Consider the following 24,314-nt stretch of genomic DNA (forward strand, 5'->3'; position numbering starts at 1 on the left):
ATAAGAAACTCAGATAATGTATTATAGGAGGTTAGAAAGAGTAGACATTAATTCAGAAGCTTATGACTGAGAGAAAATATTTCAGTATTCCCTTGTAATTGAGGCTTTGACAATGTGGTTTCTAAAAGAATAAAGATGATAATGTAAGATTAAATTCTGCTTTGTTTGTATGCAAATATGCTGCAACCTTTGTGTTTATCATCCCCAAATGGAGAAATTCATTCCCTTGCTCTTCTTTACATGATTTCCCGTGTAGACTATCAATTACAGAGAAAAATATCCATATATAAGTGGATCAAAGCATGGGTTTAAAAAAGCAAAGAGAAAGAAGAAGTGATTTACTGGGTCTGACACCCTGTTTAACATTTGAGGATCAAACCAATACCAAATTCCTAGGACATAGTAGGGAGTCCAGCAGACAGTAAATGAAGTGGCAAATGCAACCGTCATCTTTAGGGTTCTCAGCCGTGCTTTCGGTATGTTGTTCTTGGATTGATTCAGTTGTAGTTCTGTTAGATAGAGAAAACAGCAGGCATTTAAAAACCAGGTTTCTCACAAAATCAAAAAGAACAAAAAGGAGGAGATAATCACTAATTCAATGTAATGAATATAATGGGAGACAATTTCCAATATTTTTAATAATAATAATTTGTTTGAAAAGCATTTTTTTAATACCAGGTTTTTCACTATGTCACATGGTGAATAGGAGAGGTTGAAGATGATAGTGGTCTTAAAATTAAGATTCTACCAAATGAATCTGGATTTGAAATATGGGGTACTCAAACTGTTAAGATATAAATTTAAGAGAGTAGACTAAAGTTGAGCTGAGGTGAATTCTGACTTGAACATGGAATTAGACTCACTGGGTATCTCTGCCACTAAGGACAGTGAGAGTCCTGTATGGATGAGAGTATGTTGCCCCAAACTGTCCACCTCAACTGTATGCTTCTTTCTATGATATCTGAAAGTTCACAGGTTACTCCTCTTATGAAGAAATTTATTGGAAATTAATGGAATTGCTGAATTTAACAGTCAGACTGCCTACCTGAAGTTTAGGGCTTAGTTCTTAAAGCAGTCCTTCTCCCCACCCCCCAGAGGAAAAGAGTTATGTTTTTACAAAAATGGAGCTATAGAATGTAAAACACCATAAAATTTCATAGAGCTGCATTAGGCATTTTTGCTTCTTTTTCTGAGGAGAAAGGAGTTATATGGAAACTTTTCTCAGCACCCCCACCTCCCCAGCTCCTCTATGTCCAAGCTGAAGGCAGGTCATACTGTTGAGTCCATCACATCCTCTGAAATGAAAAACTGCTTATGACACTTTTCTTCCAAGCCTTTGCAACATGGAAAACAAAGTTTCGAGTACTATATCAGACTCCACAAAAAAGTATGAAGTAATGTATAGTAGCTTCCTATCCTAGGGAGGTGAATAAGGTTCCATCACTGAAATCAACCATTTTGTTTTCTTTTACCATCCTTTCAGTAGACCCAAGCATGCATTCATAGGGTTAGCTGTTGTATAATCTGGTCTTTCCCTAGAAGAATGAGAAAACATTTAAAAATGTTAAATGTCCAAAGACTTCTGAGATAGAAGTCAAAAACAGCTTCCTTCTCTAGGAGAAAAATTCTTTTTCTCATCCAAAAATGAGTATTTGTACAGAGACTGTGGTGGCTTATTTGCATATGAATTTAACCTTTTGATACCTTGTTATAATGCCGCTTTATCACATCAAAGATTTAATTGCAAAATTGAATCTTTGTATCTTATCCTGTAAATCTATGTCACAAGATGAGCCAGGATTTAGCTATATACATATATGTAACTTTTTAACATCTCTTTCATTTCAAATTAGAACACATATTTGGAATTTACTGCTGCAATCTCAACTGTGCTTATCATAATAGTGGCTGAAATTGGAAGACATTTAAAAAAACCCTGAAGTCATCTATACTTGCTATTTATTGAGGCTTCTTGTTTGTAACAAAAGGTAAAGAATTCAAAAATACCACCACTTAAGCACCTGTTTCAAATGAAAAATCAGCCTTCAGCTTGCAAAATAATTTCTTTGTCATTAAGCAAACAGCAGCAGAAGACACATGTCAGTTCCTTCTTTCTTCCTGGAGAGGTTGGCAGGATAACTGCACCCTAGGGGCTTCTCTGTGTGAAATCTGAGAGGTGGAAACTAAAAGAAAAGTGGCCTTTTCCATTCCATATTATGGAGGTAATGTGTAGAGAACAGATATATCCAATTTCAAGAATAGGGAAAGTGGCTAGATAAAAAAGTGGGACTACCTGCTCTAGGTGACAACTGAGAGATTTTTGTCAAGTCCTGAGTTCAGAATCTTGTTTTCAAGAAGTTCAGAGTTCCTAAAGATCAAGGCTCTTCCTGTGATATCTTCCTGTGATGAGGACCCTCACACAGTAGAACAGGTGCACCCAGCCTCTGACTTGGCCTCTGGGGCCAGTTGGCCACAGCACAACTCACCCCACCACCTCCACTCCTTCAGAAGCAGTTCTGAAGTGCTCACTATCTGTTCTTCTATTTCATAATCCAGAATTGATATTTTAAAATAACAAAGAGTCTTCATATACTATATTTTTATTTTTTTGAGGGAAACAGATAATGCTATTCAGAAATAATTGTTTTGCAACTTTTTACTAATTGGTCACCAAAGAGTGGAAATATGGAGGAAAACATTTACATGCATGATGTTTTAATTATAAAATTAATTTTTGACTAGAAATTTTTAAATAAGTGATTTATTGAATACAGACTGGTTATGGATACTCAGACAAAACTAATTATCATTTACTGTGTGCCTGCTATGGGCTTTGCTCTTTTCACACACTATTTCATTTAATTAATCCTCAATATCTGTAGACTTTAGTGACATACTGGTACAAATAATAAAGCAGTCAATAGACGTGATCACGTTAAGAAAAAAGTATCTTGGCTTAGCACAGTGGCTGATTATAAAAAAATATAGAGATACCCACAATGTGCTGTGCTTCTGCCTCTGAAAATGTCATCACACTTGATTATTAGTTTACTGTTTACTCTCTGACTTTTCTGCTAGACTGTAGACGAGGTGGATCTTATTCATCTAGCACAGTTTGCAGCAATATTGAGTGGTCAGTACATATTAGTTGAATAAATACAATATTAAGTGAATAAATGTGTTAGTAATATTTGACTATAGCTCTCTGCCTCTACTTTATTTGCTTTTCTGCTTCTGCACTGCTCATATTTCTTCAGATTAATCCTTATTTGGTATTCATCTTCTTAGTCACCTTTCTTAGATATCCCTTATAGAACTGAATCTCTCTGGGGTAAGATTTTGAAGGCAAATTGTTTTTGTCAGGTACTGTTTTCAAAATATCAAATACCATTTTATGCTGGCAGGTGGAAACTGCTGAAGAACCCATTATAGAGCATCACCATCATAATTTCCTTTTCAAAATATCTATGAAGAGTTATCACACCATAATAATTAAGATGATTTCCCGATTAAGTTGTACCAGATATAATGTATGCACTATGTCATTGATAAATGTCTTTTGTGTGTCATGCTAACATAACCTTGCTTACTTCATAAATTCATAAATATTAGTTTTTGGGAATGCACCTGATTATTGAAGCAAAAGAGGTACAACCACATCCACGAAGTTTTGGATGAAATAATTAGTTACATTTTCAACAATATTTCACATGCCAACACACACACATATATATACATCGCCTCAACTTTAACAAGTCTATTGGCTAACATTTAACAGGTTGTTTTTCACTGTATTCCAGATATTAGGTGTTTGGTATATTGTTGTTATGGCCCAGCAGGAACAATTTCTCAACACTTATCCTGGGTTTTAATGGAGTAATTGTCCTTCTTTAATTTCATGGTGTAAATTTAGAACATCAGGAGATATTAAATACCTCCTCTGCAAATTGGGGATGATAAAAGTATAATAAAAGTGTTACCTCATGGGGTGATTGTAAATATTAAGTGAGCTAATAGATGTAAACTACTTAGAACAGTATCTGGCACATAGTGTTACTTTGCTTTGAGTATTGTTTAAAAACTGTTTGCCCACAATTAACACTAAATCTAAGGAATACATACTGTGGGGATCCTGATGAAGAACGCGTGTCAGGGTGAAGATGATTTTTGTGTTACAGATCAGCATTATGAGGAGAGGGACGATGAAGAGGCAGCTGAAGGTGAAAAAATTGTAAAAGGCTTGATGCCACCATTGTGGAAAACTGCAGTGTGTTACACATTGAGAGAAAACTTCTGTCCGTCCAGAGCCATCTGCTAGATGGATCATCCTGAAGAGGTATAACTGTATGAAAAAATAAAAAAACAAAAAAGTTATGTTCCTTTTTTCCAAACAGTATTCAAAAAATTTCTCTCCTGTATTCTGCTAGCCTTCTAACATGTTGTTGCCTAATGCAGCTTTTAAGCTCTTTGGTATTATCCTTTTGGCATTTCTATGAAAAGTTATAAGTGGATGTTTACTTAAAATATGTTTGGGTAAGTGTGAATGGATTTATAGGACTTTTGGATTTTTTGAAAATTGTTTCAACCTTGTAGAGCAATCATCACCCAAGGATTTAAACCTTGTTTGTATTTTCAATTTCAGAGACAATTATGCTGAGTAAACTCTTTACAAGTGATTTTGTTCATAGTTACAACTGCAGTACCTAACACTGTGTCTGAAACTTTGAATGTGTCCTAATAATACACACTTAAGTTTTATTTTAGAGACCCCATTAAATTAAATTTTATTTTAGAAACCCCTATTTAAATGACATTCTTTAGAAAAGGTCAAAACAATGAGCAGACAGTTCACAAAAAATTATAAAAGTGGCCTTTAAACATATGAAAAGATAGCTACATTGCTTGTGATAAGAGAAATGGCAATTGAAGCTACACTGAAATGCCACTTTTCACTATCAAGATTAGCAAAAATTAAAAAGTATAGCAACACACTCTTGGCAAGGCTGTGGGGGAACAAGCACTCTCATACATTGCTAGTGGGAATACAAATTAGTACAATCACCATGGAGGGGAATTTGGCAATAACTAGCATAAATGCACGTGTATTTACCTTTGACCCAGTAATCCCATGTCTAGAAATTTACCCTTGAAGATACACCCATACCCCCATTATATAAAAATACACATGCATAGAACTATTCATTGATGCATCATTTGTGATTAAAAACATTGAAAATAATCTAAATACCAATTTATAGAACAGTAGCTGAATAAACTTTGGTTGACTGCACGATGGAGTGCTATACAGCTATAAAAAAGAGTAAAGAAAATATTTATATATATGTATGCAGCTATATATTTGTGTGTGTTTGTGTGTACATATATTTATTTTCCAGCTCTATCTGTGGAGAGAGCCTAGAAGCAATGGCATCTTATAAGCAATGAGCACATCTAGCACTCTAGTGCTCAGATCTTGGTTTCTACATACCATTCTCCCCTTAAAGGAACCCAAACTCATTGGAGAAGTGGGTGATCCAAAGGCAGATAGAGGCGAAGTACAACATGGCTTGGAACAGCTTGTTGTGCCAAGAAGTCAGAAAGTGCTCAAAGAATTATGAAGCATGTCAAAAGAATCCAGGAATTAGCTGACAAGAGCTCCCACTGGCTACATCTGAGACAGTTTAAGCATCAAAATACAAAAAAAGAAACTAATTAAAAAGAATAATAAACTGTTGAATAAAAAAATCCATGAGTCCATGCTGATATAAATTACAAAATAATAACAAATAAATGAGAAAAAAAAAAAGCTCTTCTTTACTGTAGAATGCCAACTAATAAATGTAAAAGGAATAATGAAATTAGTGACTAACATTTGGTAATCACTATAATAATAAGTCATTCAGGCAAGAATCATCAATGAATGGTAAAAACAGTGGGTGAAAATTTGAGGAGATATTCAAAAAATCTCAAAGTGTCTACTTGCAAGATACTTATTACAGAGAGTAAAATAATAGTTTTTATAGTAAAAAAAGTCCAAATAATTGAGTTAACATTGCCAACAATAAGACCAATTGACAGTGTCTGCCTCCTTATATAATGTATTGAGAAGAACTCAGCATCACATCTTTGGTATGTCTGCTTGAAGTGTATGACCTTAATCTAACCAAGAATAAACATCAGACAAATCCAGATTGAGGGACATTCTACAAAATAACTGGCCTGTACTCTTAAAAAAATATCAATGTCATGAAGTATAAAGAAAGATTGAGAAATGGTTCCAGCTAAAAGAAGACTACAGAGACATGCAACTGAATTCATCACATAATCAAAAACATCTTAAAAGAGCAAAAATTAAACTGGGACAACTGGTGAGCTCTGAATAGGATACACAGATTAAATAACAGTGTTGAATCAATGCTAATTTCCTGATTTTGATACTCAGACTGTGGCTATGTGTGAGAAGTCTTAAACACTTTTTGAAGTATTGAGGAATAAGAGACATCAGGTCTGCAACTTACTTCTAAACAATTAAAAAATGTGTGTAAGAGAATAAAACAAATCAGCAAATGCAGTAAAATTTTAATATTTGGAAAAATCTGGGTGAAAGGTATCCAAGAAATCCTTGTATGATACTTGCAATCTTTTTCTGAGTATGAAATTATGTAAAAAAAAAAAACAAAAGTCTTATGTACTCTAGGACTTTTTAAAAATATATTTTTATTTATTTATTCATTTTTTATTTATCATTACACAATGTAATTGATTTTCATGGCCGTACCCCCTCCCCCCTTTTAAGTCCCCGGCAACCTCAGAGAACCTTCTGTTCTCTACTCTTAAAAGGTTCAATGAATTGTTGTGATTGTTGTATCCTTTTTTGTTGTTTGTTTGTTTGTTTATTTTATTAGCTCCCTCATACATGTAAGAACATGCAGTATTTCTCTTTCTGTGCCCAACTTATTTTACTTAACATAATTTTCTCTAAGCTCATCCATGTTGCTGCAAATGGCAGTATTTCATTCTTTTTTTATAAGAGTAGTATTCTTTTCTGTAGATATACTATATTTTCCTTATCCACTTGTCTGATGATGGGCATTTTGGCTGGTTCCGACTCTTGGCTATTGTAAATAGAGCTGCAATAAACATGGGAGTACAGGTCTCCCTTCGACATGATGATTTCCATTCCTCAGGGTTATACACCCAGCAGCGGGATAGCTGGCTCATATGGCAGTTCTACCTGTAGTTGTTTGAGGAATCTTCATACTATTTTCCATAATGGCTGCACCATTTTACAGTCCCACCAGCAGTGTATAAGAGTTCCCCTTTCTCTGCATCCTTGCCAGCATTTGCTTTTTTTGATAATAGCCAGTCTAACTGGAGTGAGATGATATCTCAGTGTGGTTTTGATTTGCATTTCCCAGATGCTGAGTGATGTTGAGCAATTTTTCATGTCTCTTTTGGGCCATTCTTATGAGAAATACCTATTCAGCTCCCTTGCCCATTTTTCAATTAGGTTACTTGTTTTCTTACTGTTAAGTTGTTTGAGTTTCCTGTATATTCTGGATATTAATCCTTCCTTGGATGCATATTTTGCAAATATTTTCTCCCACTCTGTTGGTTGTCTTTTTGCTCTGCTAATTGTGTCTTTTGCTATGCAGAAGCTTTCTAGTTTGATATAATCCCATTTGTTTATTTTTCTTCTTGTGCCTGTGCTTTTGGGGTTAGAATAAAGTCAATGCCCAGTCCTACTTCCTGAAGTGTTTCCCCTATGTTTTCTTTTAGGAGTTTTATACTTTCAGGACATATATTTAATTCTTTAAACCATTTTGAGTTGATTTTGGTATATGGCAAGAGGTACTGGTCTAGTTTCTTTCTTCTATGTATGGATGTCCAATTTTCCCAGCACCATTTATCAAAGCGGCAGTCTTTTTCTCAATGTATGTTCTTGGTGCCTTTGATAAAGATCAGATAGCTGTAAGTATATGAGCTTATATCTAGGTTCTCTATTCTGTTCCATTGGTCCATGTGTCTGTTTTCATGCCAGTACCATGCTTTTTTGGTTACAATAGCTTTGTGGTATAGTTTGAAGTCAGGTAGTGTTATGCCGCTGACATTTTTTTTTTTTCCTCAGAATTGCTTTGGCTATTTAGGGTCTTTTGTTGTTCCATATGAATGTTATGATTGTTTTTTCCATTTCTGTGAGGAATGTCATTGATGGGGATTGTACTGAATCTATAGATCACTTTGGCTAGAATGGACATTTTCACAATGTTAATTCTTCCAATCCATGAACATGGAATATCTTTCCACTTTCCTGTGTTCTCTTTAATTTCTCTACAGTGATTTGTAGTTCTCATCATAGAGATCTTCCACATCCTTGGTTAAATTGATTCCTATGTATTTTATTTTTTTGTTGACTTTTGTAAATGGGCTAGCTTTCTTGATTTCTTATTCTGCTAGCTCATTGTTGGAGTATAAAAATGCTACTGATTTTTGAGTGTTGATTTTTATCCTGCAACATTACTGAAGTTGTTCATCAGCTCTAAATTTTTTTTGTGGAGACTTGAGGCATCTCCATATATAGGATCATGTCATCTGCAAACAGGAACAATTTGACTTCATTTTTTCTAATCTGGATGGCTTTTATTTCTTTCTCTTCCCTGATTGCTCTGGCTACTACTTCCAATACAGGTTGAATAGGAATGACAAGAGTGGACAACTTGTATTGTTCCTGTTCTTAAGGGAAAAGCTTTCAACTTTTCCCCATTCATGATAATATTGGCAGTGGGTTTCTCATATATATGGCTTTAATTGTATTGAGACACCTTCCTTCTCTACCTGGTTTGTTGAAAGTCTTTATCAGGAAGGGATGCTGAATTTTTTATTTTTTTTTTAAAAGATGACCGGTAAGGGGATCTTAACCCTTGACTTGGTGTTGTGAGCACCACGCTCAGCCAGTGAGCGAACTGGCCATCCGTATATGGGATCCGAACCCGGGGCCTTGGTGTTATCAGCACCGTACTCTCCCGAGTGAGCCACGGGCCGGCCCGGGATGCTGAATTTTGTTGAATGCTTTTTCAGCATCTGTTGAGATAATCATATGTTTTCTGTCCTTGATTTTGTTGATGTGGTGTATCACATTTATTGATTTGCATATATTGAACCATCCCTGCATCCTTGGGATGAATCTCACTTGATTGTGGTGTATAATTTTTTGGATGTGTTGCTATATTCTATTTGCTAATAATTTATTGAGGATTTTTGCATCTATATTAATCAAAGACATTGGCTTGTAGTTTTCTTTTTTTTTTTTTGTCATGTCTTTGGTTTTGATAACATGATGTTTGCCTCATAGAATGAGTTTAGTAGAATGGCCTCTGTTTCAATTTTTTGGAATAGTTTGAAGAGAATTGGTATGAATTTCTCTTTAAATGTCTGGTGGAATTCAGTAATAAAGCCATTCAGTCCTGGGATTATCTTGTTGGGAGACTGCTGATTATAGCTTCAATTTCTTTGATTGTTATTGGTCTGTCCAGGTTTTCTATGTCATCTTGGTTCTTTCTTGGTAGTTTTCATGTTTCCAGAAATTTGTCCATTTCCTCCAGATTTCAAATTTGTTGGCATATAGTTGTTTGTAATAGTCTTTAGTGATTCTTTGTATTTCAGTGGTATTGGTTGTAATGTCTCCTTTTTCATTTCTAATTTTGGTATTTGTGTCTTCTCTCTTCTATTTTTAGTTAGCCTAGCTAATAGCTTGTCTATTTTGTTAATCTTCTTGAAAAACTGACTGATCTTTTGTAGTATTTTTTGGGTTTCTAGTTTTTTTAGTTCTGCTCTGATCTTAATTATTTCTTTCCATATACTGATGTTGGGGTTGGATTGTTTTTGTTTTTCTAGTTCTTTGAGATAAGGCATTAAGTTGTTTATTACAATCTTTCTGTTCTTCTGATATAGGTGTTTATTATGATATATTTCACTCTTAGTACTGCTTTTGCAGTATCCCACAGGTTTGGGTATTATGTATCATTATTTCCATTAGTGTCAATACATTTTTTGATTTACTGTTTAATTTCTTCTTGGACCCATATGTCATTCAGTAGGATGTTGATTAATTTCCATTTATTTGTATAGTTTCCATAATTTTGTTTGTTATTGATTTCTAGTTTTAATCCATTGTGGTCTAAAAAAAATACATGAAGTAATTCCAATTTTTAAAATTTGTTCAGATTTGATTCATGACCTAATATCTGGTCTATCCTGGAGAATGTTCATTGTGCTGATGAGAAGAATGTATATTCTGCAGTTGTTGGAGGAAATGTTCTGTAGATGTCTGCCAAATCCAACTGGTCTAAAATGTTGTTTAGATCTTGTGTTTCTCTGTTGATTTTTTGCCTATATGATCTGTCAAATGTTGAGAGATGGGTGTTCAGTTCCCCTACTATTATGGTATTTGGGTCTATCTCTTTCTTTAGGTCTAATAGTGTTTGTTTTATATATCTCGCTGCTCCAATGTTGGGCGTGTATATATTTATAATTGTAACGTCTTCTTGCTGGATAGATCCCTTTATCATTATAAAGTGGCCTTCTTTGTCTCTTTTTATGGTTTTTGGTTTAAAGTCTATTTTATCTAATATAAGAATAGCTACTTCTGCTTGTTTTGAGTTTCTTTTTGCATGGTATACCATTTTCCATCCTTTCACTCTTAGTATGTGTGTGTCTTTAGAGTTGAAGTGAGTCTCTTGAAGACAGCATATTGTTGGGTCTATCTTTTTAATCTGATCAGTCAATCTGTGTCTTTTGAGTGGAGAATTTAATCCTTTTACACTGTTATTATTGAGATGTGTTGATTTACTCTGGCCATTTTATTGATTTTTAATTGGATGTTTTAAATATCTTCAGTTTCCTTCTGTTTTACTTTTTCTCTTCTGTATTTGTTGGTGTCTTGAAGTGTTTAGATAAAGTCCATTTGTCTTTATCATTTGCATTTTTGTTTTACTGTTGGATTTTGTTCTTTCTTGTGTATTCATGGTCATGATGGTTGGTTTTTAGGTATTAGGTGCAGTATTCCCTCGAGGATTTTTTATAGGGCTGGTTGTGTGGTGGTGAACTGCCTCAGTTGTTGTTTGTCTGGGAAATATGCTATTTGTCTCCCATTTCTGAAGGATAGCCTTGCTGGGTATAGTATTCTTGGCTAGCAATTTTTATCTTATAGTATTTTGACTATTATCATCCCATTCTTTTCTGGCCTTTAGGGTTTCTGATGAAAACTCTGTTGCTAGTTGGATAGAGGCTCCCTTATAGGTGACTTGATGCTTTTCTCTTGCTTATTTTAGGGTTCTTTGTCTTTGAACTTTGCCAATTTGACATAGCATGTCTTGCAGATGACCTTTCTGGTTTGAATCTGTTTAGGGATTTTTGATCCTCCTGGATATGAAGGTCCATATCTCTCCCTACAGTGGAAGTTTTCTGCTATCATTTTGCCAAATATGTTTTCGATGCCTTTTCTTTTTTCTTCCTTTCTGGAACACCCTTGATTCAGATATTTGTTCACTTAAAGTTGTCTGCTATCTCTCTAAGCTTTTCTTTTTTAAAATTCTTTTTGCTTTTTTTTTTTTTTTGTCTCCCTGGGTTATTTCAAAAAGGCCATCTTCAAGATCAGAACTTCTCTCTTTTGCTTGTTCTAGCCTGCTGTTTAAGGTCCTCATGTTTTTTATTTTGTTGAATGAATCCATCAGCTCCACAAAGTCTGCTACATTCTTTTTAGGGCATTAATTTCTTTGTACATTTCCTCTTTCTGGTCCTGGATATTTTTTCTCATTTTGTTGTGTTATCTACCTGAGTCTTCTTGTGTCTCATTGAGTTTCCTTAGGGTCATTGCTGAAAATTCCTTTTCAGTCATTTCAAGGACTTCCTGTTCTATAGGATCTGTTATTTGAGAATTATTGTATACCTTTGATCATGTCATATTTTCTTATTTTTTTATTTTTTATTTTTTTTGTCTTTTTCGTGATGGGCACTCAGCCAGTGAGCGCACCGGCCATTCCTATATAGGATTCGAACCCGCGGCGGGAGCATCGCTGCGCTCCCAGCGCCACACTCGCCCAAGTGCGCCACGGGCTCGGCCCATATTTTCTTATTTTTTCATATTCCTAGTATCTCTATGTTAGTGTTTAGTCATCTGGTAGAGCAGTTGCTTTTTCTAGTACTCTGGAGTGGGGTTTGTGGAGAGAGAGTTCCTCTTGTAGATGTGTTTTATGATGATAGTTGAATGGGGTGTTTTAGGATTGGTTCCAGATAAATGCAGTAGTGTAGTCTTTGTGTGGGTGCTTTGGCCAAATTCAGTGTTGGAGTTGCATGAGAGTGCCTCTGTGACCTAGTGCCCGGGGCACTTAGTATTTTCTTGCTGAGTTTTGTGACGCTATGTTGGTTCATCAGGATGTGGGCAGCTCTGATTTGGGGGGGTAGTGCCTTGGAGCCTTGTCACTCTTAGGTTATGGTGGGTGTTCTTGGGTAGGACTGTTGGCACTCAGCTAACTCTCCCTGACTCTGATGGTACACTGGGGTATACTAGCACTCCTTGATTTGAATGGGTGACTATCGGTGGGTTTTCTCTTCTTTTCTTTCCTCTTTCCCTGGGCTCTGCTGGTGATACTCCTTCTGTCTATGCCAATGAATAGTTAGCAGTTCACCTATGAGGTGGCAGTAGCTGCTGGTGAGGCAGCAAGCTGCCCTGTTGCTGCAGTTGCTGTGGTGGTGGCTGTCATGGCCCACTCATTTCATACTGATGTTTGCAGCAGTGGCAGGGAGTGTTGCTGACAGGGCGGCTGCCTGTTGCTCCAGCGGGCCTTGGCAGCAAGGGTTGGGCTCTCAGAGGTGGGGCCCACTTACTGGGGTGTTCTGCAGCTGCCTGTTACTCCAGTGGAGCCTAGGGGCCAGTTTATTCTTATTTTAAAAAACTCGGACTTGTTTATTATTTGGCCCACAACAGCGTACGCACCATGATAGCAGGGAGTCTGTCTCCTGTTCACTGCTATATCCTAAGTATCTAAAATTGTACCTGTTATGTGCATAGCATTTGATAATTGGTAAGCCTATGAGTGAATGAATCCTTAACACATGAAGAACTTACCAAGCAGACACAGGCCCCAATTCCTCACCCCAGTGCTGCCCAAGTGGTACAGCAAGTGCAGGCTTTGATAGGGGAGCCACTCTATTCTAGGACTTTTAAAAGCACAAACTGAATAAACTATTATGGAAATGTTGTAAGTAGCTTTCAAAAATAAATTCTAGTGGATATTTATTCATTCTTTCCACTCATCAAGAACCTTTCTTATGTAGTCATTCCAAGCTTTTCCACTGAGAAACTTCATTTTACTGTGAAGCGTTATTAAAATGAAAAGATGAGAGCTCAAGCATTTTAAAGGAAATAGTGAGTAAATTCAAACAAAAGTTACAGAATTTCTTTTATTTTAAGCAAATGAGAGATAGCATTTATGCTATTTTTGTTTTTGATTGAATTAAAAGTTTTAAATTTAATTTATTTAACACGGCCACAGTTTCTTTCCTTTTTGGGGTGATGGGAGTAAGAGTGAAATAGCACCTTTTTTTAAAAAAATAAAGAATACTGTAAAATATTTATTTTCTTTGTTTGTAGAGTAGGAAAAATAATCCTGTTTCTTATATTTGTAAGTAAAAAAGTTGATTTTCATTTTAGATCTTTTATCTTCTTCAAGGGGAGAAAGAAACTTTAATCCACTAGAGGGCGTCTAATGATCATATTATCAATCTTAATGTCAAGAAACCCAAACAAGTGCATTCAGCTAATTTTATCTTATGATCCAGACCAACTTTTTTCCACATTACAAAGTAAGGCTTTCACTTTTTCATACTTCTCTGTAATCTGACTTTATTTAAAGTTCAGTTTTGAAATAGACCCAACAGATGTTGGTAGTTGAAGTCTTTGGAAGGGTTACCTAACATAGAACCTGAGAATCTTATATTTCTTTAAAGCTTTAACTACTTCCCTTCCCACCTTCCCAATTGGACTTGGAACCAGATGATCTGAGCTTGACTTTCTACACTGCACCGGTACACATTTTCACCTTATTATTTCATGTTTTTAAGCCTTAACGATGAAACTTTCAATAGTAGTGACTTTGAAACATAGTTATTATGATTTAAATTAATTATCATCATCTTTATTTATTTAACAAATGCTTATATTTTTAAGCAACTCCTTGGCAAAAATAACTAAACCAGGTTTTTTCTGTCATAAAAGATGAAAGAAGGGCCGAGCCCGTGGCGCACTCGGGAGAGTGCGGCACTGGGAGTGCAGCGACGCTCCCGCCGCGGGTTCGGATCCTATATAGGACTGGCCGGTGCACTCACTGGCTGAGTGCCGGTCATGAAAAAGACAAAAAAAAAAAAAAAAAAAAAAAAAAAAGATGAATGAGGTATATTCTTCTATCAGGGAATTTAATATTTGGTAGTGGAGATATAGAATGTATTTGATACCTGTAATACAAAACAGACTAAATTTTAAATTAAATTAAATTTGTTTTAGTCTTCATTCAGTTTATTTTGTGTTCCAAGGCCATGTTCATTTAAATAGCTAATACAGGGATTCACTTTACTTTCAGTGAGTGGTTCCATCTCCACTTATTAGACAGTAATCTTGGGCAGGTTATATAATATTCATAGGCTTAGTTTCTTCCTGTGTAAAATAAAGATAATAATTGTACAGAATTTACAGGGTTATTGGAAGCATTACATAAAATGTTGCATATAAAAGCATTTAGCACAATTCCTGGCAGATATTTGTGTCCTCAACTGTTATTTATCATCATCATCATCATTATTGTTGTTATTTCTGCTATTAGCATGCTACTATTATGTTCTGGCACAATGCTTGGCATATTGTACATGTGTGATAAGTATTTATTGAATTTAAACTGCTTGCCAAGTTTAGAAGTACATTACACACCAGTAAATTCCCTATGTGCAAGCCTCCACACATCTTCAGACCACATCTCTACAACAAAGACTAAGGAGTGGCTCATATTTCTTTCCTGCAGGCTTGGGTTAACTATAAAATTTAAAAGCTGTCAGTATGTAATGTCCCATAAAACACAGATAAGCTAGTGATATGAAGGCTTTCTGCAAATAATATACTACTCTGGAATTCTTGTGGTCTTTGATGAGTCTCATTAGAAATCATGTGATTTTTAATTAGCTACAGACACACCAATTTAGGAAATGGTTTCTCTTCAATTTATAGTTACTAGCCTAACCACAGATGGTCTTAAATCAGAGCTACTCCCGGGGTGTGTTTGTTTCATCTCTTCCTCCCTCTCTGCCTTCTTCCCTCCTTTCTTTTTCTTTTCTCCTTCCTTCCTTCTTCCTCTTTCTTCCTTCCCCTTTCCCTTTTCCTACCTTTAGAAATGATATGCTCAAGACTTGAATTATTAAAGCTATACATGAAAGGCACGTATAGCTTTCAGAATAAGTAAGATAGTTTGTGACTAGGTTAGTAATTTGGCCAAATTTATTGACCAATCAGAATGCATACTATAATTTTGAGAAAATTGAAATAATTCACCTATATATAAGCAATTTTTTGCTATTTTTTGAAGAACCAACCACTTTCATACTATTTCATACCTTTTCTTTCCTGACTTCAATTACCCTATTATGAAGGAAACAAGAAAGGGAAGAAGAAAGAAGGAGAAGGAAATGAACATTAATTGTCGAAAATTAAAGCATAGAGTCTTGTACTAGACACTTTATATATTGTATGCTTTATTCTTTATAATCACCCTTTTAAACTTAAATAATTTGCTCAGAGTCAGATAGCTGATAAGAGACAGTACTGAGATTTGAGTCCAAGTCTGTTTAAATCTAGTACTCTTGCTACTTCTACTATCCTGTTGGCTTTCAAACTTTGTTGTAGGGAGATGTGAGCTTTAAGGGACTGTGATTGGAGGCTAGTGAATAGCTGAGTGAAGGACAAGTCCTCTCTTATCCCTGTTTTAACTAAAGCAGATCTACTTACATGTGTTTCATTTATTGGGGCTTCACATAGGAATTTTTAAAAAAATTCTGTTACTAGCAAAAAGTTTGAAAGTTTCTGTGCTACACTATGCTGAAACTTCTGAAACATATGCTAAAACCATCATAGAACTTAGCTTCTAAGGTTAATAATAAGGAAGGTAGAAAGCCAAGGTGGCCGACTTGAAATTTGTTTTTTCTGAGCTCTAGCAAAATGTCATAAAGTCCCAGATTTACAGGCCTGAGTTGTGACAACTAGTTTGTTAAGTTTTTTTCTTTTGTGTTGTTTTCTTTTTAATGAGGTATGATTTACTCCAGTAATAGAACATGAACATATGCACCAAAGGATGAAAATTAAAGTTGCCCTTTTAAAGTTAATTAGCTATGACAGGATGTGCCTTTGTCAATGGGCTTGTCCATAGAGCTGGCGAAGCATGAGACACATTCATCATGTGTCACAGTCTAGAAATAAAAAGCCCTCTTTATCTCTTGTCTTCCTCATCAAATATAGGTAACATTAGTCATAAGATTGAAACCTCTTTTATTCAGAGAGATAGTAGAGAGCTATAATGAAAGAAAAACTGGACCTAATAAAAAGACATGAGTCCAACAGGCCGAGTGAGATTGGGAATCCCAATGAATCTTTTTAAATCAGTGTATTTCATATCATTGGATGTACTCATCAGTGAGCTGTCAACATTAAAAATGAAATGGGAGAAATGGCCTCTATTTCAATTTCTTGGAATAGTGTGAAAAGGATTCACGTTAATGTCTGGTAGAATTCAATAGTGAAGTCATCTGGTCCTGGACTTTTTTTTTGGGTGACGGCTGATTAACTGCTTCAATATCATTGCTTGTTATTGGTCTGTTCAGGTTTTCTCTTTCTTCTTGGTTCAGTCTTGGTAGTTTGCATGTGTCTAGAAACTTATCCATCTACTCCAGGTTTTCAAATTTGTTTGTGTATATTTGTTTATAATAGTCTCGAACAATTCTTTGTATTTCTGTGGTATTGGTTGTAATGTCTCCTTTTTCATTTCTGATTTTTGTGATTTGGGTCTTCTCTCTTCTTTTTTTAGCTAGTCTGGCCAATGGCTTGTCTATTTTGTTTATCTAAGGCCAGCATCATCCTGATACCAAAATCAGGCAAAGCCACAACAAAAAAAGAAAGCTACAGGCCAATATCCTTGATGAACATAGACGCAAAAATCCCCAACAAGATATTAGCAAACAAAATACAATAGCACATCAAAAAGATTACACATCATGATCAAGTGGGATTCATCCCAGGGATACAAGGATGGTTCAACATATGCAAATCAATAAATGTGATATATCACATCAACAAAAGCAAGGACAAAACCCATATGATTATCTCAATAGATGCAGAAAAAGTATTTGACAAAATTCAGCATCATGATAAAGACCTTCAACAAATTACGTATAGAAGGAAAGTATCTTAACACTATAAAAGCCATATATGACAAACCCATTGCCAGTATCATCCTGAATAGGGAATAGTTGAAACATAGTATTGGAAGTATTAGCCAGAGCAATCAGGCAAGAGAAAGAAATAAAGGGCATCCAAATTGGAAAAGATGAAGTCAAATTGTCACTGTTTGCAGATGACAAGATCCTATGTATAAAAAAACCCATAACCTCTACCAAAAAACCCCTAGAGCTCATAAACAAATTCAATAAAGTTGCAGGATAGCAAATCAATACACGAAAATCAGTAGCATTCTTATACACCAACAATGAACAAGCAGAAAAAGAAATCAAGAAAGAAAGCCCATTTACAATAGCTACCAAAAGAATAAGATACCCAGGAATAAATTTAACCAAAGAGGTGAAAGATCTCTACCATGAGAATTACAAAATACTGCTGACAAAAGTTAAAGAGGACATCAAAAGATAAAAAAAAATTCCATGTTCATGAATTGGAAGAATTAACATTGTGAAAATGTTGATACTACCCAAAGTGATGTACAGATTCAATGCAATCCCCATTCAAATACCAATGACATTCTTCACAGAAATGGGGAAAAAAAATCATAAAGTTCATGTGGAACAACAGAGGACCCTGGATAGCCAAAGCAATCCTGAGGAAAAAGAAAAAATAAAACCAGAGGCATTACACTACTTGACTTCGAAGTATAGTACAAAGCTATAGTAACCAAACCACTGGCAAAAAACAGTCCCATGGACTAATGGAACACAATAGAGAACCCAGAAATTAATCCATGTACTTACAGCCAACTGATTTTTGACAGGCCACCAAGAACATACATTGGGGAAAAGATAGCCTCTTCAGTATATGGTGCTGGGAAAACTGGATATCCGTATGGAAGAATGAAACTAGACCCATACATCTTGCCATGTATTCAAATCAACTTAAAATGGATTGGGACTTAAGTATAAGACCTGAAACTATGAAACTCCTAAAAGAAAACATAGGGGGAAGCACTTCAGGATGTAGGATGGGGCAAAGACTTTATGAATAAGACCCCCAAAGCACAAATAACAAAGGAAAAAATAAACAAATGGGATTTTATCAAACTAAAAAGCTTCTGCAAAGCAAAGGAAATAGTTAACAGTGAAAAGACAGCTTAGAAAATGGGAGAAACTAGTTGCAAACAATACATCTGACAAGGGATTAATATCCAGAATATACCAGAAACTCAAACAACAGTAAAAAACCAAATACTTCAATTAAAAAATAGGCAAAGGAGCTGAATAGACATTTCTCAAAGAAAGACATGCAAATGGCCAGCAGGTACATGAAAAAATGCTCAACATCACTGATCATCAGGAAAATGTAAATCAAAACCACATTGAGATATCCTCTCACCCCAGTTAGATTGGCTATAATAAAATAGACAGAGACTAACAAATGCTGTCAAGGATGAGGAGAAAAGGGAACTCTTCTACACTGTTGGTGGGACTGCAAATTAGCACAGCCATTATGGAAAACATTACAGAGGATTCTCAAACAATTAGTAGAACTTTCATATGATCCAGCAATCCCATTTCTAGATATATACCCAAATGAGTGGAAATCATCATGTTGAAGAGATATTTGCACTCATGTTCTTTGCAGCTCTATTTACAATAGTCAAGATAAGGAACCAACCTAAATGTCCATCGATGGATGACTGGATAAGGAAAATGTGGTATATATACACAATGGAATACTACTTAGCTATAAAAAAAGAATGAAATTCTGCCATTTGCAGCAACATGGATGAACATGGAGAAAATTATGTTAAATAAGCCAGGCACAGAAAGAAAAATATTGTATGTCCTCACTCATAAGTGGGAGGAAAGAAAGAAAGAAAGAAAGGGGGTTCGGGGGGGAGAGAGAGAGGGAGAGAGAGAGAGAGAGAGGGAGAGAGAGAGAGAGTGGGAGATAGAGAGAGAGAGAAACCACAATAATATGTTGAATTTTCAGAGGGAGACAGTAGATCTATGGTCACTAAAGGTGGGAAAGGAAGAGTGGAATGAGGGTTAGGGAGAAATTGGGTAACGGACACAGAATAGTTACAAATTGTAATGATGAATGTGCTAATAATACAAATTTGCTCATCACATATTGTATATAAATACTGATAGTCGACTCTATACCCCATAAATATGTATAATCAATTATGATCCAAGTTTAAAATTTAAAAAAAATAGAAAAAAAATGAAATGAAACAGAATAGAATTTATTTCATGAAAACCTTTTCTCAGTTGTATGTGTGTGTGAGAGACAGAGAGACAGAGTAGATCTCATTGATGTAGTAAGTATTTCTAACTTTGGGTTATCACCAGAAAGGTTTAAATACCATTGCTTTAACCAGTTTATACTTCAGTTCCCTTATACGTGAAATGGGGATAATAACAAGGCTCTTATTTATCTCATAGAGTTAATGTACATATCAAATAAGATTACTTATGTGAGATTTTTCAGTGAACTTCAGCAAAGTGCTTTATATGTAAATTTAAAGTGTTGTTGAAAGTAAGGATGAGTCGTTTGTTTTACAAAATAAAATTGTACCATCATTTTCTGTGGCTTATAGTCACATAAATCTCTCTGGAAGAGTAATGTGTGAGGTCAGACTACTACATGAAATTCCTAAACAATTCAAAGTTAATTTCATATGTTCTTTTTTGCTACATCAAAATAGATAAGTATTTGGCATTATCTTTCTATTATCACCATGACATACTTAGATGAAAATAATTGAATTAATAAATCAATATTTTATTTAAAGTTTCTGGGGGAGTTCTTTCCAGGAGAATGAAATTGAGTGTTTGCCATTCAGTTATTATCACAAATCAGTGTTTGGACTTTCATCTACACTGGTATTGCAAATTACCAGGTAATTTCCAGGTAGCTGTACTTATGCAAAGATATTACTGCCAGCAGTGATGTCCTAAAGCAAATGATTTTACCTCTACTCATAGCCTGCTTTTCCCTTCCCTTCAAACAGACAAACAGACAGGCAGAGAAATGAACAAATACTCGTCTTCTCAACCTACCTATTTTGATGGTTATACTATTCAAACTTTTTGTCTAAAAAAATTGGAGCTTTATTTTCCTCTGTTCTATTAACTCCCTTAATCCAATTTGTTGCCAAGTTTTATTTATTGTTTGAAATGTCTCTCTTACTATCAATTTTCTCTGATACCACTCTAGCCCCAAACTTAATCACCTCGTTGCCACATGATTTGAAAATATTCTGTCTCATTCTACTCTATTTGGGCCTGTTAAATTTTCTTAAAATATTTTTGTTAGAAGAAACATTTTACTCCTTGCACAGGACTCATAAAGGTTATAAGACCCCCACATTAATTTCAGAATTTTTCATGGCTACCAATGTCTTTTATGATATAAATCTATTATACACTTTATTCATTCATTCATGCACTCATTCATTTATCTAAATATTTTTAATTTCTATTTTTGCTAGGTATCTTTTTTTCTAAAAAATTTATTTTTGATTAAATATATTTATGGGGTACAGAGTTGATTATCAGTATTTGTGTACAGTATGTGATGATCAGATCAATATTATTAGCATGTTCATCACTACAAATCGTAATTATTCTTGTGTCCCTTACTCGTTTACTCCCTAACCCTCCGCCCCCTTCCCCTTTCTCACCTCTAGTAACTATAGGTCTGTTATTAGGTACTGTGAATATTAGTTAAGTTGAATACAACAGAGTCTCCAGCATTTAGACACACATACCTTAATGGTAGAGACAGACAAACAAACATAATCACAATGTTTTATGACAAATAAATAGTATGCTACGAAGTCAGAGGAAAGAGTCCAACCACCAAATCTAATTTCTTGCTATTCCCATCTCTTAATCTTTTACTTCAGCCAAATAAGTTTCCTTTGGAAATTAATCACTCTTTTTAAACTTTATTGACAAATATACGTGATGCTTGATTTATTTTTCAACCCGAATACCATTCAGCCTAAAGACTTAGCTTATTATTCTACCTTTATTCTAAAACCTTCCTTTACCTTTTCAATCCAAACTCATATCTTCATCTTCTTATACTTATAATAAGTTTAAATGTTTTTAGTATCTAGTTGTGTTAGTTTTATATAAGTTTTGTCTCCACAACTGAATTACATTTTTTTTTTTTTTGAGGGCTGTTTCTTTGTTTCATTAGTACCAGGCTCAGTATTAGGAATCTAATTTGTGTTTATGTTCTCTAAGAAAACCAACCAATAGGAGCACTCATACTTTAAAGAAACAAAATGGAAAATTTCAAGAGCATAAGCCTTAGCTAAATAATCTCATTTCAAGTGATATATTTGCTAAACCTACTCTTGTATATTCAGTCACTGTGTGAGTTATAGTATACTTTTCTCCAAGGAAATAAAAGCATCTTAGTTTTCCCCATTTCTCCTGCCATAAAACATGAAGTAATTAAATGTATCTATTATCTAAAAAAATATTAGTTAAGTGAGGAATTCGTGAGAAAATTTAGTTGCCTAGATTTCTAGTGTCTTGCACTATGAGGGTACTTCAAAAAGTTCATGGAAAGATTCATATTGTCATTCAGTTCTATTTTTCCATGAGCTTTTTGAAGTAGCTTCATGTTTAGTGAGTTCTGCATGGCAGCTTTTTTGTTTTTTGTTTTAAACCATGTGTCCAGTTTAGAATGTCTAGATAAATGTCCACTTGTAGAGGCAAGTTTTTGGACAATTCTAGCTAACTCTGACTTTACTTCTTAACACGTCTTTGTACCCTGGGTTGACCATACAATACATTTACAAGCATAAAGACAACTTGCTACATGTCAGTTATAAAAAGATCTTTGTTATTTGTAAGAATTTGTCCTTTTCTTCAGAGATCTGTCTGTTGTAAAGGCAGATTCTGCAAGTCAATTAGCAAGGTTGTCTGTAATGAAGGCAATCTGGAGAGATGTCTGAATTCTTTAAGAGAGGGCCTGTGACCCTTTGTAACCAACAGTCACAAAGCTTTGCCAACAACCTAACTCCAGCAAAACTCAAGCTAATCTGAGGAAAATATTTAAATTTCTAAAAGTCCAAGATTTCTCAGTTTTCCTTTTTATCCAGTCCCACCCAGTTGCATACTGTAGAACAACATACTAATCAAGAATAATTTTTCCTAAGCTGAAGTAATGAAATTCTTAAAGTCTCCACTCAAGAAATCCCAAATAAGAAAAGTTATATTTTGTACATATGCAAATTTCATAGTTCCTAAAAATTCTCTCAATTAACCATTCAGTGCATGTCAACCAAAGCAAAAGGAAAAATAGATGGAAGAATAGGATGGAGATGAGGTTAATTTTAAGATCAGCTACCTTTTAGGGGGAACACTTACTATGTTAGACACTTTAATACATTATTCATTTAATTACAAAATTGCAGGAAGTAGGCATTACCCCTGTTTTATAAATGAAGGAACTGAAATCCAGAGAGGTTAAGAAATTTGCCCAAGGTAGCAGAGTAGTCAGGTTAGACTCTCTCACTTCCAGAGTCCAGGCTTGTAAAGGTAATACAATACTGCCTTTGATAAAAGATCTTTGCTCAAGCATAGATAGGAAATCTGTGATCACCATATCCTAACAAGTTCATGAATAATGGTTTACCTGTGGTCCAGCAAAGATGCTACTAAGGATCCAGGCCAGGCAAATCATGGACTGTCCAAGTTTGCTGTTCCTTTTCATGTCTAGGGGCCTCGTAATGGCCAGGGAGCGGTCTAGGCTGATCACCACCATCATGAAGGCTGGGGCGTACATGGAAAAAAGCTTCAGATAGCTGAGAAATTTGCAGAGGAACTCTCCAGCATACCATTGTACTGTAATGTTCCACATTCCATCTAGTGGCATGACAATCAGCGTCTCCAACAGGTTGGCTAAAGTAAGATGTTTTAAAAGCAACTTCATTCTTGAGAGCTTTTTCCCTTTCTCTTTCTTCTGGGTCCACTTCTGAAGTTTCAACAAGAAAGAAGCATTAAAGGTTGTGGACAGTAGAAAAAGGAAGAACGTTACCGTCACTCGAATCTTTCCAGATAAGGTCAGGGTGGGGAGGTTGCCCTGCATCAGGGGCATACTGTTGTTGACTGATGAACAATGATTTTGATTCTGTTCAAGAGAGGCACTGTTTGCCATATTTCCCCAATGTTAGAGCGTAGGGACTTGTGTTTCTGGTACTTCTGATGATTTATTGTGATCAAACCCAAAGTCCCGTTTTATTTCTACCTTCTTTAGACGGGAACATCATAGATTTAGATTTATGTCAAATTTTGTCCCTGAGGTACCTTTGACAATATGAAAGATCAAGGTGAACTTGTTTGGAGGGTTTGTAATCCAACAGAGTGCTAAAACAGAGCATGCCGGCTACATTCTGAGGGCCAAATGTAACTGTACCACCTCAGCAGATGGCCTGGCTTTCACAACATTTTTCCTAGGTGAAGGACACTTGAAGCCTAAAATTGAATTTAGAAGTCACTCGTGATATTATTCAAATAATTATAATGCAGAGATTTTCTAAAAACTATAAGTGTAGTGTTCTGTCTAATAGACAGACACAAAATGAAAATGAAGAAAACTACTAAAAAAAACCCCAAACCTTGATCCAATTAAAATCTGTTTTCTTAAGAAATCAACACATTTCTCAAAAGCATTTTTTTCTTTTTCAAACAGAGTGTTGAGCATTCAAACACTAGACAAATATGTTAATTTAAAGCTATCTTACACAAAACATCAATTAATACCTAAACCATTAATCATTAATGCCTAA

General features: G+C 35.1%; 1 protein-coding gene across 1 annotated transcript; it reads right to left on the reverse strand.

Moving 5' to 3' along the window:
• Window positions 1-264: 264 nt before the first annotated feature.
• On the reverse strand, window positions 265-23,683 carry GNRHR (gonadotropin releasing hormone receptor). The gene is made up of 3 exons (XM_063108644.1): window positions 23,162-23,683; window positions 4,123-4,342; window positions 265-509 (listed from the first exon to the last, which is right to left on the reverse strand). The coding sequence occupies exons 1-3, from the start codon at window positions 23,681-23,683 to the stop codon at window positions 265-267; spliced, it is 987 nt and encodes a 328-aa protein (XP_062964714.1).
• Between the last annotated feature and the right edge of the window lie 631 nt (window positions 23,684-24,314).

The sequence above is a fragment of the Cynocephalus volans genome, chromosome 9 (assembly GCF_027409185.1).
Source record: "Cynocephalus volans isolate mCynVol1 chromosome 9, mCynVol1.pri, whole genome shotgun sequence".
Lineage (NCBI taxonomy): Eukaryota > Metazoa > Chordata > Mammalia > Dermoptera > Cynocephalidae > Cynocephalus > Cynocephalus volans.